The 16890-nt window shown below is 49.6% G+C and overlaps 1 protein-coding gene and 1 pseudogene across 1 annotated transcript in view; both read left to right on the forward strand.

The window, feature by feature from the left end:
• LOC103270603 overlaps positions 1 to 7368 on the forward strand; it is a 29241-nt pseudogene extending 21873 nt beyond the window's left edge.
• An 8914-nt stretch (positions 7369 to 16282) lies between these two features.
• The window catches only part of LOC103270604 (aldose 1-epimerase-like), a 10620-nt gene continuing 10012 nt past the window's right edge, over positions 16283 to 16890 (forward strand). The window contains exon 1 of the mRNA XM_008068134.1: positions 16283 to 16374. Within this exon, the coding sequence (XP_008066325.1) occupies positions 16283 to 16374 (92 nt within the window). The remainder of the gene's footprint in view (positions 16375 to 16890) is intronic.

The following is a 16890-nucleotide window of genomic DNA, read 5'->3' on the forward strand; positions in this document are numbered from 1 at the left end:
CCCAAAGGCGCGGGATTACAGGCTGAGCCACTGAGCCCAGCTTTTTTTTTTTTTTTTTTTAGTGGGCGTCTCACTCCATTGCCCAGGCTGGAGTGTAGTGGCACACTCAAGGCTACTGCAGCCTCGACCTGCTGGGCTCCGGCGATCCTTCTGCCTCAGCTTTCCAAGGAGCTGGAACCATACACCCAGCTAATTTTTTGATTTATTGTAGAGACGAGGTCTCGCCAAGTTGCCTGGGCTGGTGTCGAACCCAGGGGCTCAGGCAACCCTCTCGCCTCTGCCTCCCAAAATGCTGGGATTATAAGCATGAACCACCGCGCCCTGCCTATTTTGTTTGTTTTTTGTTTGAGTTGGAGTCTCACTCTCTTGTCCAGGCCGGAGTGCAGTGGGACGCTCATGGCCACCCCAGGGTCAACCTGCTGGGCTCTGGCGATCCTTCCGCCTCAGTCTTCGAAGTACCCAGAACTACCGGCATGTGCAACCACGCCCAGCTAATTTTTGATTGTAGAGATGAGTTCTCGCCAAATTGCCCAGGCTGGTCTCAAACCCGCAATCCTCTCGCCTCAGCTCCCAAAGTGCTGCGATTATAGGCATGAGCCACCACACCCTAACTGCCATCACCATCCTTGTCAACATTATTGGGCTCAGCACTTCGCCTACATTGACTGATTTAATTCTCATCACAACTTCATGGTGTAGGGGCTATTATTATCCCAATTTTACAAGCAAGGAAGTGGGACCTCACAAGATTATGTTTTGTGCCCAGGGTTACAGTTATGATCTAACCCAGGAAGTATCCTTTGGTTGGTTGTTTTTGTCTTCTTTGTTGTTTTATATATATTTTTTTAGTCGGAGACTCACTGGTGCCCAGGCTGGAGTGTAGTGGCACGCTCACGGCCACCACAGCCTCAACCTGCTGGGCTCAGGTGATCCTTCCGCCTCAGACTTGCAAGTACCTGCAGGTGTGAGCCACCACGGCCAGCTAATTTTTTGATTGATTATAGAGATGAGGTCTCACCATGTTGCCCAGGCTGGTCTCCAGCCGGCGGGCTCAGGCAATCCTCTTGCCTCGGCCTCCCAAAGTGCTGCGATTACAGGTGTGAGCCCCTATACCCAGCTGTTTTGTTTTTGACATGAGTACAAGACCACATCCCACGATTCATAAAGTTTATCTTGTAGTCAGCGCTGTACCCTTGCTTTGCACCGTGTTTTGGATTCCTGGTTCTGTCACCCAAGCGTGTCTGCCTCCTAGCTTCAGGCTGCCTGTGTAGTTTGAGAAGAATGCCGTCCATATCTTCATCCAGGTCGTCCACAAGGTAGAGGCCACTTGGCAATTCCCTACAGACTCTACCCGCTGGAGCCCAGATGCTGCCCATCTTCTGACGCTCCCTGAGCCTCCAACCTTGTGACCCACTCAGAGAAGCACAGAGGGTGGTCGGGCATGACTTGTATTTAGTTCCTGGTGAACCTCCGTCCTTCCAGGTCTGCATTCCAGAATTATTCTCAAGACAGACAGCAGCTCCCAAAGTTAGGGTTTTTGTGAGATCACCTCTCTGAGCAGGGCCGGATGCAAGGAACAGACAGAATGTGGGATCTGCAGAACACACATCCCAGAGAGGGCAGCCACTTAATCCTGGCAGTTCTAGGAGGCCGTCCCTGGCTTTCAAGCCTTCCTGCCTCTGATCCAGCGGTACAAATGCAAGCCTTGTATGTTCCAACTAAACCCTAAGTGACTGAATAGCCGTGGTGGTGCCAATATCTCCATAAAGGAGAAGCTCAGGGCAGCAGCCTCCTCAGAAGGGAGGTTGGGGCTGGCCTCGATTTTAGATTGTTATTTGGGGCTGGGTGCCGTGGTTCACACCTATAATCCCAGCACATTGGGAGGCTGAGGCAGGAGGCTTGCTTGAGCCCAGGAGTTTGAGACCAGCCTGGGTGACATCGAGAGACCTTGTCTATATCAAATTAGCCAGGCGTGGTGGCACACGCCTGTAGTCCCAGCTACTTGGGAGGCTGAGGTCAAAGGATTGCCTGAGCCCAGAAGGTCAAGGCTGCAGTGGCCAGGAGCGTGCCACTGCACTCCAGCCTCATTCATAGAGTGAGACACTGGCTTAAAAAAAAATCTGGGCCGGGCTTGGTGGCTCAGCCTGTAATCCCGCGCCTTTGGGAGGCTGAGGTGAGTGAATCGCCTGAGCTCGCAGGTTCGAGACCCGCCTGGGCAGCAAGACCTCATCTCTACAATAAATCAAAAATCAGCCGGGCGTGGTAGCGCGCGCCTATAGTTCCAGCTCCTTGGAAGGCTGAGGCGGAAGGATCGCCGGAGCCCAGCAGGTTGAGGCTGTGGTGGCCGGGAGCGGCCACTGCACTCCAGTCTGGGCAACAGAGCGAGACTCCAACTCAAAAAAAAAAAAAAAAATCGGCCGGCTGTGGTAGCGCGCACCTGTAGTTCCAGCTACTTGGAAGGCTGAGCTGAGTGGAAGGATCGCTGGAGCCCAGCAGGTCGAGGCTGCGGTGACCAGAAGCGGCCACTGCACTCCAGTCTGGGTGACAGAGTGAGACTTTAACTCAAAAAAAAAAAAAATCTGGCATCAGGGTCCTGCCTCCAAAGTGATGCTATCATTGTCTCTGCCACCTTCCATCCTAACAGCGGTGGTCCTGGGTACCCCCTCCATGCTGAGGGAGGAGGGTGTCGAGCACTTTACATGTCTCAGCTTGGCTAACGGTCACACTAATCCTATGACGTAGAGTCTCTTGTTCTCCCCATTTTACAGATGAGGTAACCACGGTTCAGAGACTCTTAAACGGCTTCCACAAGGTCTAAAACCAGGCTTCAGAACCAGGCCTCCTGACTCAAAACCTATTCTGTTGTGTTTGATGCCAAGTGGTGAGCTCCACAAGGCTTCTGGGAAGCTGGTACCAGCTTGGGGTGATCATGACTTAGGGAGACCCCCCTCCTAAACCCAGGGAGACACAGTTTGCCTAATCAGCCCTATTTTCTGAGCTGTCATTAGGGACAAATTTCACTCTCTCTGATGCTTTGTTTTCCTGCGGTTTCTGAAAGCTATTGATTTGCTCAGATTAAGACAAACTCCCGAGCCTTTCACGGTTTGGTTTTTTTATACACATGTGGCAAGAATATGGAGGAATCACTGTCGGGTGCGGTGGCTCATGTCCGTAATCCCAGCATTTTGGGAGGTGGAGGCGAGAGGATTGCCGGAGCTCAGGGGTTCAAGACCAGCCTGGACAGCTTGGTGGGACCTCGTCTCTACAATAAATAAAAAAGTTAACCAGGCACGGTGGTGTGCACCTGTGGTTCCATGTTCTTGGGAGGTTGAGGTGGAAGGATTGCCTGAGTCTAGCAGGTCAAGGCTGTGGTGGCCGTGAGTATGCCACTGCGCTCCAGCCTAGGGGACAGAGTAAGTCTCTGACTCAAAAAAAAAAAGAACATGGAGGACTCACAAACAGTCCCGAGGGAGCCTGGTATATTATGCAAATCCTTTGCCATGTTACTGTCAGAAGATTCTACCCATAGACTCCTTGACTGCATTTCTTGACCAAACACTGGTGGTTATGTGACTCAACATTCCAAGTGCACATTTCAGCGTCAGGCTTTGAGGGGACAACATGTTTTGCCGTGAGTAGCAATATAGACGAATCATATTCTCCAGCCTAGAAATCAGGGAATTTTTTTTTGAGTTGGAGTCTCACTCTGTTGCTCAGACTGGAGTGCAGTGACCACTCTCGGCCACCGCAGCCTCGACCTGCTGGGCTCCGGCGATCCTTCCACCTCAGCCTTCCGAGTAGCCAGAATTACAGGCATGTGCTACCACGCCCGGCTGATTTTTGATTTATTGTAGAGATGAGGTCTCACCAAGTTGCCCAGGCGGGTCTCGAACCCGCGGACTCAGGCAATCCACTCACCTCGGCCTCCCAAAGTGCTGGGATTATAGACTGAGCCACTGAGCCCGGCTAATTTTTTTTTTTAAGTTGGGTTCTCACTATGTCACCAAGGCTGGAGTGCAGTGGTACGATCTTGGCTCACTGCAGCCTCGACCTCCTGGGCTCAGGCGATCCTTCCACCTCAGCCTCCCAAGTAGCTGGGACTACAGGTGTGTGCCACCATGCTCAGCTAATTTTTGACTTTTTGTGCAGATGGGGTCTTGCTCTATTGCCCAGGCTGGTCTTGAATTCCCGGGTTTGAGCAGTCCTCCCACCTTAGCCTTCCAAAGTGCTAGGATTACAGGCATGAGCCACTGTGCCTGGTCTGCATGAGAGGTTTATGCTATGATTCATACCTGTTCTCTGTATTAAGGGAGTATGTGTGCCTGTGTGTGTTTATGTAGAAGAGAGAGTGTGCACACTATATGCCAGGCAGATACCAATATTAGCTCCGTTTTATAAATGGGGAAGTTGAGTTCCACTTATGTTCTCCTCAATGAGAAAAAAATTATTGAAGAAAATTTATTTCCCACCTATCTCCAACATTTTTCTAGGAAGTCTATGCCAGGTTTCTTTTCTTTTTTCTCTCTAAACAAAATGTTTGGCTGGGCTCGGTGGCGCAGCCTTAATCCCAGCACTTTGGGAGGCCAAGGTGAGTGGATTGCCTGAACCTGCAGATTCAAGACCCACCTAGGTAACTTGGCTAGACCTCGTCTCTATAATAAATCAAAAGAAAAAAAAATTAGCCAGGCGTGGTAGCATGCGCCTGTAGTTCCAGCTACTTGGAAGGCTGAGGCGGAAGGATCGCCGGAGCCCAGCAGGTTGAGGTGGTGGTGGCCGGGAGTGTGCCACTGCACTCTCCAGTCTGGGCGACAGAGTGAGACGCCAACTCCAAAAAAAAATTTTTTTAATGGGGACCCAGTGCAGTGGCTCACATCTAATTCTAGTGCTTTGGGAGACCAAGACAGGAAGATCATTTAAGCTCAGGAGTTTGAGACTAGTCTGTGCAACATGGTGAGACCCTCATCTCTATAGATAATAATAAAGAAAAATAAAAATAATTAGAAATTAGGGAATGAAATAGACAAATCATTTATGAAATAAATTTTTTTTGAGTTGGAGTCTCACTCTGTTGCCCAGGCTGGAGTGCAGTGACAGGCTCATGGCCACCACAGTCTCAACCTGCTGGACTCAGGCGATCCTTCCGCCTCAGCCTGCGCCATCATCCCCGGCTAATTTTTCTTGATTTATTGTAGAGATGAGGTCTTGCCAAGTTGCCTGGGCTGGTTGCAAACCCATGGGCTCAGGCAGTCCTCTCACCTCGGCCTCCCAAAATGCTGGGATTATAGGCGTGAGCCACCTCACCTGGCCATGAAAGAATTTTTAATTGTTACTATAAACAGAATGAACCTGTGCTAAGAAGTGTCTGGCAGGAGTGTGGTTTTATTTCTGCACTGTGTATTGGGTTGTGTGAAGATGAATTAGAAATAAGCTCTGTCGAGAAGGCTAGGTCTAAAAATGAATGAACGTGGAGATTCAGTGACTCTTATAGTGACCATCTGTTCCTCTTCTCAGAGAGTCAGGCATGAGGGCCATCAGACAGGGGAAAGAACTATTGCAGACCATGGGAAATTAAAAGCTTTGAATTAAAAAATTAACCCTGGGTGAATGTCCGCAGGCAGACACCGAGAAAGCGTTCATGACCAGATGTTACAAAAAAAAACATTTTGCGCTGGGCTCGGTGGCTCAGCCTATAATCCCGCGCTTTGGGAGGCTGAGGTGAGTGGATTGTCTGAGCCTGCGGGTTCGAGACCCACCTGGGCAATTGGCAAGACCTCATCTCTACAATAAATCAAAAACTAGCCGGGCGAGGTAGCGCGTGCCTGTAGTTCCAGCTACTTGGAAGGCTTAGGTGGAAGGATCGCCAGAGCCCAGCAGGTCGAGGCTGCGGTGACCGGGAGCGGCCACTGCACTCCAGTCTGGGCGACAGAGTGAGACTCCAACTCAAAAAAAAAAATTTTTTTTTTACCGTGGTCAGTGTTTGGTCAGGAGTTCACAGATCCGGTTCTCCTTCTATCTGTTTGTTAAGTCTCTCCCCCCCGCCCCAAATTAAGTCCATGCTAGGAGCCCATTGGATGTGTGTCATATAAATGTGTCTCGTCTCTATACCCACAATACAAAGGGGGACCCCCAAAAACTGAGATTATCTTTAGGATGGCAGGCCCCTTGTGGTACAGGCTTCCCCTGCTAGGTAAGTGTTCTAGGAACCCATTGGCATCAGTGTTCCAGCTAGCATTGTTGTGAGAGGCTGCATTCGGCTTCAATGAATTTTGGGGGTGGGGAGGGAGATTTTTTCCCAACGCATTTGCCCATTTCATGATAGTTGATTTATAATCACACCTGCCCACACTGCACTGAGTGTGCAGCCGTTTTTGACCCAAATCAGCATGACCCCATGCTCTTCCCTCCCTATTCACCCAATCTCACCCCGAGCTACTTTTTTTGGTCTCCCGATGAAAGAAGTCCTCCAAGGGAAACGTTTTGCCGACATGGAAGAGGTGATACAAAAAAATGGCAGAAGCACTAAGAGGCATCAAAATGGACGAGTCCAAAAATTGTCTTGAGCAGTGCGAAAACCATCCTGCTAGGTGTTTTGCATCCAGAGGAAAGGGCTTTGAGGGTGTAAACATGTGAGAATAAATTGGCTCAGCCTGTAATCCCACCCCTTGGGAGGCTGAGGTGAGTGGATTGCCTGAGCCCGCGGGTTCGAGACCCGCCTGGGCAACTTGGTGAGACCTCATCTCTACAATACATCAAAAAATTAGCTGGGCATGGTAGCGCGCGTCTGTAGTTCCAGCTACTTGGAAGGCTGAGGCGGAAGGATCGCCGGAGCACAGCAGGTCGAGGCTGTGGTGGCCGGGAGCAGCCACTGCACTCCAGTCTGGGCGACAGAGTGAGACTCCAACTCAAAAAAAAAAAAGAGAGAATAAAAACACCATTTTTTATAAACAAATTCCGGGTTCTGGGGTCCTCCTCATACGCCTGCACAGGTGGGAGGAGCCTGCCCTGCGCCCGTGGCCTCTGCACTGTGTCCAGCTGGCCAATCCCGACTTCGCCTTCAAGATCCAGCTCCCATCTCGATCCCCATGGGTCAGTTGGTGTCTCTTCCCGCTTCACCAGAGCCCCAGGAATGGCACTCTCGCTGCCTTTGTCACATTGTCCTGTAAGTTTCTATTGTCTTTTTTTTTTTTTTTTTTTACTATAAAGATGTGGGATACAATTCAGGGTCAGGTATACAAACATTGATTATGCAGGTACCCTTGTTGATGAGGTGTGCCCCTCCCTTCCCTGGCAGTTTCCCTCAACTGTCAATCCTGCCCCCCCCCCCCCCTGTTTTTATTGTCTTAATCTGTCTCTTCCACCAGATTCTAGGCCTTCTGAGGTCAGTTTAACGCCTGGTACATAGAAGATGCTCAGAAACGGGTGAACTGACAAATTTGTGGGTTTTTTTTTCCTCCCCAGGCAAAGGTGATGGCAAGGATTGGCATTCTTTTTTTTTTTTTAACTGCCCTATATTAGTGATCTATTGCTAGGTGGCAAGTGACTCCAACCTCTGGGTATTATCTCTCATTGTTGCTGTCAATCGGGAATTTTTTTTTTTCAGTTTTTTTTTTGAGTCAGGGTCTCACTCTGTTGCCCAGGCTGGAGTGCAGTGGCACAATCACAGTTCACTGCAGCCTCAGCCTCCTGAGCAACTGGGACTCCAGGCATGCACCACCATGTCCAGCCACTTTTTAAATTTTTTGTAGAGATGAGGTTTCTCTGGGTTGCCCAGGCTGATCTCAAAGCCCTGGGCTCAGGCAGTCTTCTCACCTCAGCCTCCCAAAGTGCTGGGATTACAGGCATGAGCCACCACGCCTGGCCTGATTTTTTAAATTTATTGTAGAGAAGAGGTCTCACTATGTTGTCTAGGCTGGTCTCAAACCCCTGGGCTCAAGTGATTCTCTTCTTTCAGCCTCTCAAAGTACTGGGATTACAGGTGTGAGCCACCACGCCCGGCCTTGGTCAGGAATTTCGACAGGGCATATCTTGTCTTTGTACAGGATTTGTGGGGCCTCAGCTAATAGATGAGATCAGGACTGGAACCATCAGAAGGCTTGTTCACTCATGCTTCTGGCAGTTGGGGGCCCAACCAGGGCTGTTCACCAGAACAGCCCACCCATGTCCCCTTCACGGGGCTTGAGCTTCCTGACAACACGGTGGCTAGACTCCAAGGGCAAATGTCTTGAGAGAGAGGGACTGGAGCTGAAACCTCTTTGCATTTTATAACCTGGCCTCAGAAATCACACAGTGTTACTTGTGCCACGTTCTTTTGGTTAAGACAGTTGCAAAGGTTACAAAGAAGGAAACAGAGACCCCATCTCCCTGTGAGGGAGTGTCAACATTGCCTGATAAGGACAGCATGTGGGATGGGAGCTAGACTAGTGCGGCCATCTTTGGGAAATGCAGTCTGTCACAAGCAGTCGTGGGGAAAGGCCACATTCCTCATAATAGAATGCGCGTGTGAGTCCCTTATGTAAGATGAGAGACATGCATCCAGGCAGATGGGTCTTATGAAGGCGGTGAGTTTTTCCTTCACTTACAGAGAGCAGGTAATTATAACTCTGTCAAGAATGCAAATAGTAGGAGGAGGAAGATCTGGCTAGGTGCCATGGCTTGTGCCTGCAATCCCAGCACTTTGGGAGGCCAAGGCGAGAGGATTGCTTGAGCCCAAGAGTTCGACACCAGCCTGGGCAATGTGGTGAGACCTCATGTCTACAAAAAATTTTAAAAATGAGCCAGCATGGTGGCATGTGCCTGTAGTCCCAGCTACTTGGGAGCAGGAGGATTGCCTGAGCCCAGGAGGTCAAGGCTTCAGTGAGCCGTGATTGTGCCACTGCACTCCAGTCTGGGCAACAGAGGGAGAACTCCAAATAAAATAACCAAAATAAATAACCAAAAATAAAAAATAGATAAAAATAAACAAAAAAATAAAAGTATGCAGAGCTGAACATGGTGGTGCACACCTATAATCCCAGCTCCTCGGAATGGGAGGCTAAATCAGGAGGATCCCTTGAGCTGGAAGTTCAAGTCCAGCCTAGGCCACATAGCAAGACCTCTTCTCTAACAAAATTTTTAAGTTAGCCGGGCATGATGGCACACACCCTGTAGTCCCAACTACTTGAGAGGCTGAAGTGGAAGGATCACTTGAGCCCAGGAGGTCGGGGCTGCAGTGAGCTGTGATCATGCCACTGCACTCCAGCCTGGGCAACAGAGTGAGACCCTGCCTCGCGAGAAATAAAAAGAAAGAGAGAAGAGAATTTAATATTTTGTGATGGAGATCTGATTAGAAAGTTCTGTTTCCAAACCAGATGTACATCATCTTCTTGCAAAAACGAGGCAGTCGTGGTGACCAGAGTGACATCCCCACCCCCCGTACGCTCTCTGTTGAGGTCACTTGTAGATTCCCCTCCCAGGAACTTCCCCTTATGCCTGACCCACTGTCGCTCCAACACCAGTCTTTTTTTTTTTTTTTTAATTGTAGAAATGAGGTCTTGCCAAGTTGCCCAGGTGGGTCTCGAACCCGTGGGCTCAGGCAATCCACTCGCCTCAGCCTCCCAAAGCGCAGAATTACAGGCCGAGCCAACGAGCCCGGCCAACACCACTCTTGTCATGGTTCTTGGCCATGTCCTTACCCGCAGTGATGATGGCCTGAACACTTGGCTTCCCGAGACCCTCTCCCCCGAGGAGCTTGTCCTTCACCTTTCTCAGGCCTCACTCCTGTGGCCACAAGGCCATAGCTTTGACTTTGTCCTCTCCCCTCATTGTAACCTCCGGTGATCACTCTTCAAGAAGTCTGTCTTTCAGCTCCAGTCATTCTTCAGCACTGCAAGAACTGATAGAAATTTGGTCCTACACCCTCTTGCTGTCCCTTCCGCTATCCTTGCTTCCCTTTCCCCTGACCCTGACCTAGCTCAGAAGTTCATTATGATAGGCCTAGCACTTTGGGAGGCCAAGGTGGGAGAATTACTTGAGGCCAGGAGTTTGAGACCAACTTGGGCAAAATAGCAAGATCCCATCTCTAGAAAAAAATAATAATGATAAAATTTCCAAAATAGAAGTTCATCATGAGAATCACCCGTTTCTTTTCTTTTTTTTTTTTTTGGAGTCGGAGTCTCACTCTGTCGCCCAGCACACTCACGCCACCACAGCCTCGACCTGCTGGACCCAGATGATCCTTCCACCTCAACTTTCCAAGCAGCTGGAACTATAGGCGTGTACTACCACACCTGGCTAATTTTTAAAAATTATTGTAGACACAAGGTCTCACCAAGTTGTCCGGGCTGATCTCGACCCCTGAGCTCAGGCAATCCTCTCGTCTTGGCCTCCCAAAGTGCTGGGATTACAGGTGTGAGCCACTGTCCCTGACCTGAGAATCATCCATTTCATATGAGGGGGGACCCTAAAAACCTCAGGATTTATTTATTAAAAATGTGTATTTATTCTTATGTGCTTAAACGTTAGTCACCTTCGAAGTATGCTATGGTTGATGCAATACACCTATTGAGAAACTTTTTGCTCTGTTCAATGGTTTTTTGTTTTTGTTTTTTTTTTGAGTTGGAGTCTCACTCTGTCGCCCAGACTGGAGTGCAGTGGCCGCTCCCGGCCACCGCAGCCTCGACCTGCTGGGCTCCGGCGATCCTTCCGCCTCCGCCTTCCAAGTAGCCGGAACTACAGGCACGCGCTACCACACCCAGCTAATTTTTTGATTTATTGTAGAGATGAGGTCTCGCCAAGTTGCCCAGGTGGGTCTTGAACCCGTGGGCTCATGTAATCCACTCACCTCAACCTCCCAAAGTGCTGGGATTACAGGCTGAGCCACCGAACCCGGCTATGTTCAATGGTTTTTAAACTTGTCCATTTTGAAGCATTTTAGTGCTCCTGCTGTTTTTTGTTGCACCTCTTCCACACTGGCAAAATGTTTCCCTTTAAGGATTTTTTTCGTACAGGGAAGAAAAAAAAAATCAGGGTGAGATCAGGTGAATAGGGAGGGTGGGGCACAGGGGTCATGCTGTTTTTAGCCAAAAACTGCTAAACACTCATTGCACCGTGGGCAGGTGTGCTTGTAAATCATCCATCATGAAATGGACAAATGCATTAAAGGAATCTCCAGGCCAGGTATGGTGGTTCACACCTATAATCCCTGCACTTTGGGAGGCCGAGGTGAGAGAATTGCCTGAGCCCATGGGTTCTAGACCAGCCTGGGCAACTTGGCAAGACCTCGTCTCTACAATCATTCAAAAATTAGCTGGGCGTGGTGGCGCTTGCCTGTAGTTCCCGCTACTTGGAAGGCTGAGACGGTAGGATCACCTGAGCCCAGCACGTTGAGGCCGCGGTGGCCGGGAGCGTGTCATTGCACTCCAGCCTGGGTGACAGAGTGAGACTCCAACTCAAAAAAAAAAAAATCTCCAAGAAAAAAATTCACTGAAGCCAAACGCAGCCTCTCACAACAACACTAGCTGGTACACGGATGCCGATGGGGTCCTGGAACACTTACCTGGCAGGGGTACCACAAGGGGCCTGCCCTCCAAAAGATATCTCTGGGTTTTTGTGGGTCTCCCTTGTGTGCTCTCCTCTCTCTTGTCCGTTCCCTCCTCTCTGGGTACTCCTAACATTCCCAGCCCTGGTTAAACTCACCCCCTACCTTCTCCAAAGCCACCACATGGGCTTCTGGTCTCTCTAAATTCATGAAAACCTCTAGTGGGCCCTCCGTGCTGCCTGTGGTCAGATTTTGCCTCCTGAAGATGTTCAAGCGTGTCATTGATCTCTGAAATGGGGCAGCCAGCCGGGTGCGGTGGCTCACACCTGTAATCCCAACACTTTGGGAGACCGAGATGAGAGGATTGCCTGAGTCCAGAGGTTCGGGACCAGCTGGGCAACTTGCTGAGACCTCGTCTCTACAATAAATAAAAAAATTAGGTGTGGTGGCGCATGCCTGTAGTTCCAGCTACTTGGAAGGCTGAGGTGGAAGGATCGCCTGAGTCCAGCAGGTCGAGGCTGCCATGGCCGTGAGATGCCACTGCACTCTGGCCTGGGTGACAGAGTGAGACTCTGACTCAAAAGAAAAAAAAGAAATGGGGCAGCAGAAATGTGATTCCTCTGCCCCAGAGCTGTGACCCCACATCGCTGGGCCAGAAGCCCCATGAACCAGGCACAGCTGTCCAGACTTCAACACATGCCCAGCCAGCCTTCAGGAGACAGAAGATTCTCCTCCGACAGCAGCTTCTCCCTGCTCACCCTCTGGCTTTCGGGCTGCTTCGGAACTCAAGTCTCAACGAGTGACATCCTCTCTGAGGGCACGCTCTCCTCTTCCGCTTCACTTTCTCACTCTCGGCACTGCTGAGAGCTATTCCGACATCATTTATTCTTAGCACCAAAGCACAACTCATATGCAGATAAGCCAAAGCCAGGAAAACTGCGTGTTCATTTTCCAAATTCTTTGTGAGAAGGATCGAGAACACCTGGGGGCTTGGGGGTGGCAGGGGCCAAAGCCAAGTCGGACGCCTCAGAGTGGGAGGAAAGTGCCTAAGAGGGGCCTGGAGACTGACTCCGTGGACACGTGTTACCTTGGGCAAGTCCCCTCAGCTTCCTGGAGCTCAGCCTCCTCTTCTGTAGAGGGAGGGGCATGGATGAAGTAATTCCCAAGGTCCTTTCTAGAGCTTTTCTTTTTTGAGTCGGAGTCTCACTCTGTCGCCCAGGCTGGAGTGCAGTGGCACACTGCTCATGGCCACCACAGCCTCAACCTGCTGGGCTCAGGCCATCTTTCGGCCTCAGCCTTCCAAGTAGCTGGAACTACAGGCGCACACCACCACGCCCGGCTCAATTTTTGATTTCTTGTAGAGACAAGGTCTCGCCAAGTTTCCCAGGCTTGTCTTGAACCCCTGAACTCAGGCATTACTCTCGTCTCTGCCTCCCAAAGTGCTGGGATTACAGGCCTGAGCCACCGGACCCGGGTAATCAGTTTTTCAATCAAGTAAAGACTTGCTTCTTGCCCAGAGGGTACAAAAATAATAGGGCACAAATATTTAAAGATATTTATAAATTAAGTTTTCTTTTTCTATAAAAATGGGGTCTATGTTGCCCAGTCTGGTCTTGAACTTCTGGACTCAAGCAATCCTCCCACCTTGGCCTCCCAACATGCTGGGATCACAGGCATGAGCCACCACGTGAGGCCTAAATTTTTTAATTTTTGTAGTGATGAGATCTCACTATGTTGCCTGGGCTGGTCTAGAACTCCTGGGCTCAAGTGATCCTCCCACCTTGGCCTCCCAAAGTGTTAGGATTATAGGCACGAGCCACCGCACCTGGCCAAATTTAATGTTTTATTTGGGAACCAGAGAACGGCATCACACAGACCGGCAGGTCTTCAGTATGTCTGAAGAACTGGTGAGGGTAGGGAGTTTTATTAGAAAGAGAAATGTTACATATTGTCTTGAAAGAAAGCTCATTGACACTGGAGAAGCTTTTGGAAGCTGGTATGCTTCGACTGGTGAGTGACAGTAGCAGATAAAACTAATCAGATAAAACTAGTCTTAGAGGCAGCCGGGCTCGGTGGCCCAGCCTGTAATCCCAGCACTTTGGGAGGCCAAGGCGAGTAGATTGCCTGAGCTCGCAGGTTCGAGACCCACCTGGGCAACTTGTCAAGACCTCATCTCTACAATAAATCAAAAAAATTAGCCGGGCGTAGTGGCACGGGCCTGTAGTTCCGACTACTTGGAAGGCTGAGGAGGAAGGATCGCCGGAGCCCAGTAGGTCGAGGCTGTGGTGGCCGGGAGTATGCCACTGTACTCCAGTCTGGGCGACAGTGAGACTCCGACTCAAAAAAAAAAAAATTAGCCAGACATGGTGGCGGTCACCTGTAGTCCCAGATAGTTGGGAGACTGAGGCAGAAAGATCAGCTGAGCCCAGAAGGTCAAGACTGCAGTGTGCTGTGCTCATGTCATTGCAACTCCAGCCTGGGCGACAGAGTGAGACTCCAACTCAAAAAAATAAAATAAAATAGATAAGTAGTTTAAAAATTAGCCGGGCATGGTGGTGTGAACCTTGTAGTCCCAATGACTTGGAGGCCGAGGTGGAAGGAGTGCCTGGGCCCAGGAGGCTGAGGCTGCGGTGAGCCACTGCAGTCCAGCCTGGGCAACAGAGTGAGATCCTACTAAAAGAAAAAAAAAAGAAAGTTCAAGTTTCTAACTTGAAGGCAAGTCTTCTCTGTCTTCCTTGAAGTCTTACTCTCTCTTGCCCATGCTCTGTCATCCTGAAATCTGTCCCTCATATTTATTTCTGCCATCCTCCTGAAGATGTTCTAGCATATCACTGATCAAATATTTCCATGTAATGTGTAAGGCAGTGTTAGGTTAATATATATATATTGCAGCAGCCCCTCCAAATGTTAGGTTAGACCAACCAGGGCGGGGTTGTGAGAGCTAGGACCACGTGAAAGATTCAAAGAATTGCCGGGCTCGGTGGCTCAGCCTGTAATCCCGCGCCTTTGGGAGGCTGAGGTGAGTGGATTGCCTGAGCCCGCGGGTTCGAGACCCGCCTGGGCAGCGAGGTCTCATCTCTACAATAAATCAAAACATCAGCTGGGCATGGTAGCACGCGCCTGTAATTCCGGCTACTTGGAAGGCTGAGGCAGAAGGATCGCCGGAGCCCAGCAGGTCGAGGCTGCGGTGGCCGGGAACGGCCACTGCACTCCAGTCTGGATGACAGAGTGAGACTCCAACTCAAAAAAAAAAAAAAAGAAAAAAAAAGATTCAAAGAATTGCCCAAGGAGTAGGTTAGAAAAAGTTTATTTAGAAGGTAAATTAGGCCAGGCACAGCACTTTGGGAGTGAGAGGATTGCCTGAGCTCAGGGTTTCAAGACCATCCTGGGCAACTTGATGAGACCTCGTCTCTACAATAAATCAAAAAGTTAGCCGTGCGTGGTGGTGCACGCCTGTAGTTACAGCTACTTGAAAGGCTGAGGTGGAAGGATCGTCTGAGCCCAGCAGGTTGAGAAAGCAGTGGCCCGGAGCATGCCACTGCACTCCAGCCTGGGTGACAGAGTGAGACTGCAACTCAAGAAGAAAAGAAAGTTTATTTAGAAGGTAAATTAGAGGAAAAGGGTGATCTACCTCCTTAAAATTGAAGAGGGAGCCGAGCATTGAAAAGCCTTTGGCCCTGAATGTTTGAAGCTGGGTGCTTATAGGGCTTCCTGGAGAAGTCTGGAAACAGGAGCATTCCTAGGAAATGTGATGGGTGGGTGTGTGTGTGTGTGTGTGTGTGTGTGTGTGTGTGTGTGTGTGTGTGTGTGTGTGTGTGTGTGTGTGTGGTGTTGTTATGGCAATGAGCTGTTCATGATGGCAGCGGCCAGATAATAGGTTACCTAGGCAGGGACAGTGATCCAAGGTTTGTAAAACACAGTTTCAAGGCACAAAATTAAGCTTCAAATGTCCTTGGACTTAGGGAACAAAAAGGAATTAAGTCCGGAGCATCATTCATCAGAACATTGTAGGAGGGTTGGACTCATCATAATGAATGTGCTCAATTCGATTGAGAACATAGATATTAGGTCCTGCCAAATGGTGAGCGCTGGCTCGGTTCAATAGAGCAGGGTCAGGCACTGCTCTCACTTAGGCTTCCCAAAGTGCTGGGATGACAGGACACCAAGTATGGCCTCCTTTTTTTTTTTTTTTTTTTTGAGTTGAAGTCTCACTCTGTTGCCCAAGCTGGAGGGCAGTGGCATGCTCACGGCCACCACAGGCTCAACCTGCTGGGCTCAGGTGATCCTTCCGCCTCACCCTTCAAAGTATCTGGAACCACAGGCATGCGCCATCAGGCCCAGCTAATCTTTTCTTGATTTATTGTAGAGATGAGGTCTCGTCAAGTTGTCCAGGTGGGTCTCGGACCTGTGGGCTCAGGCAATCCTCTCACCTCGGCCTCTCAAAGTGCTAGAGTTATATGTGTGAGCCACCATGCCTGGCCACAGTTCGTTTCTTTAATCTGTGTCCCAACGGTTTGTCAGGCAAGATAGCTAGAAACTTCTTTGAGCAAGATGTTAATTATAAAATCCTAATGCCCGTTCCTTGGGGGAGGTTACAGTTTTACTGGTTTTACTCATTGGTGACTTTAAACCATGGAGTTAATTAAACTTACTTCAGAGCAGGGAAGTTAGCAGAGACGATTACACAATAAAATATTATTGACTGAAGTATACCGATAATGGGTAGTTATAACAAAAATTAAGCCAGCGCCCAGCTGCCTGCCTGCAATGGCCGAAGTGTCCACATTCTGGCATTTCACTCTTTCAGGCAGCAAATACAGCAGCTTCTTCATAGGAGGAAAAAACCAGAGCAAAGACTGGTGGGTGGATTGCTCATTATCAGGAAAACAGACCTGTGTCTTTACTTGATGAAAATGGCATGGCTTAACTGGGCACGGTGGCACATGCCTGTGGTTCCAGCTACTTGGGAGGCTGAGGCAGAAGGATCGCTTGTGCCCAGCAGGTCGAGGCTGTGGTGGCTGTGAACATGCCACTGCACTCCAGACTGAGCGACAGAGTGAGATTCTGACTCAGAAAGTAAAGTAAAACAATTTTTAAATATGGCATGGCTTTCTTGGTTACCCCACAGTCATCTTGAAGAGAAGTAATGGGAAGCAATCTTGTGGACCAGTGACAACTACCCCAGGACTGTCATCTTGGTTAGATTTGGAGTCATGTATGACATTAAGGAAGAATTAAGTTTTTTGGTTTTCTTTTTTGAGTTGGAGTCGCATGCGCTACCATGCCCGGCTGATTTTTTGATTTATTGTAGAGACGAGGTATCGCTGCCCAGGCGGGTCTCGAACCCGCAGGCTCAGGCAATCCACTCACCTCAG

Source organism: Carlito syrichta, unplaced genomic scaffold, assembly GCF_000164805.1.
Source record: "Carlito syrichta isolate Samal-C Ts95f unplaced genomic scaffold, Tarsius_syrichta-2.0.1 Scaffold309881, whole genome shotgun sequence".
In the NCBI taxonomy this organism is placed as follows: domain Eukaryota; kingdom Metazoa; phylum Chordata; class Mammalia; order Primates; family Tarsiidae; genus Carlito; species Carlito syrichta.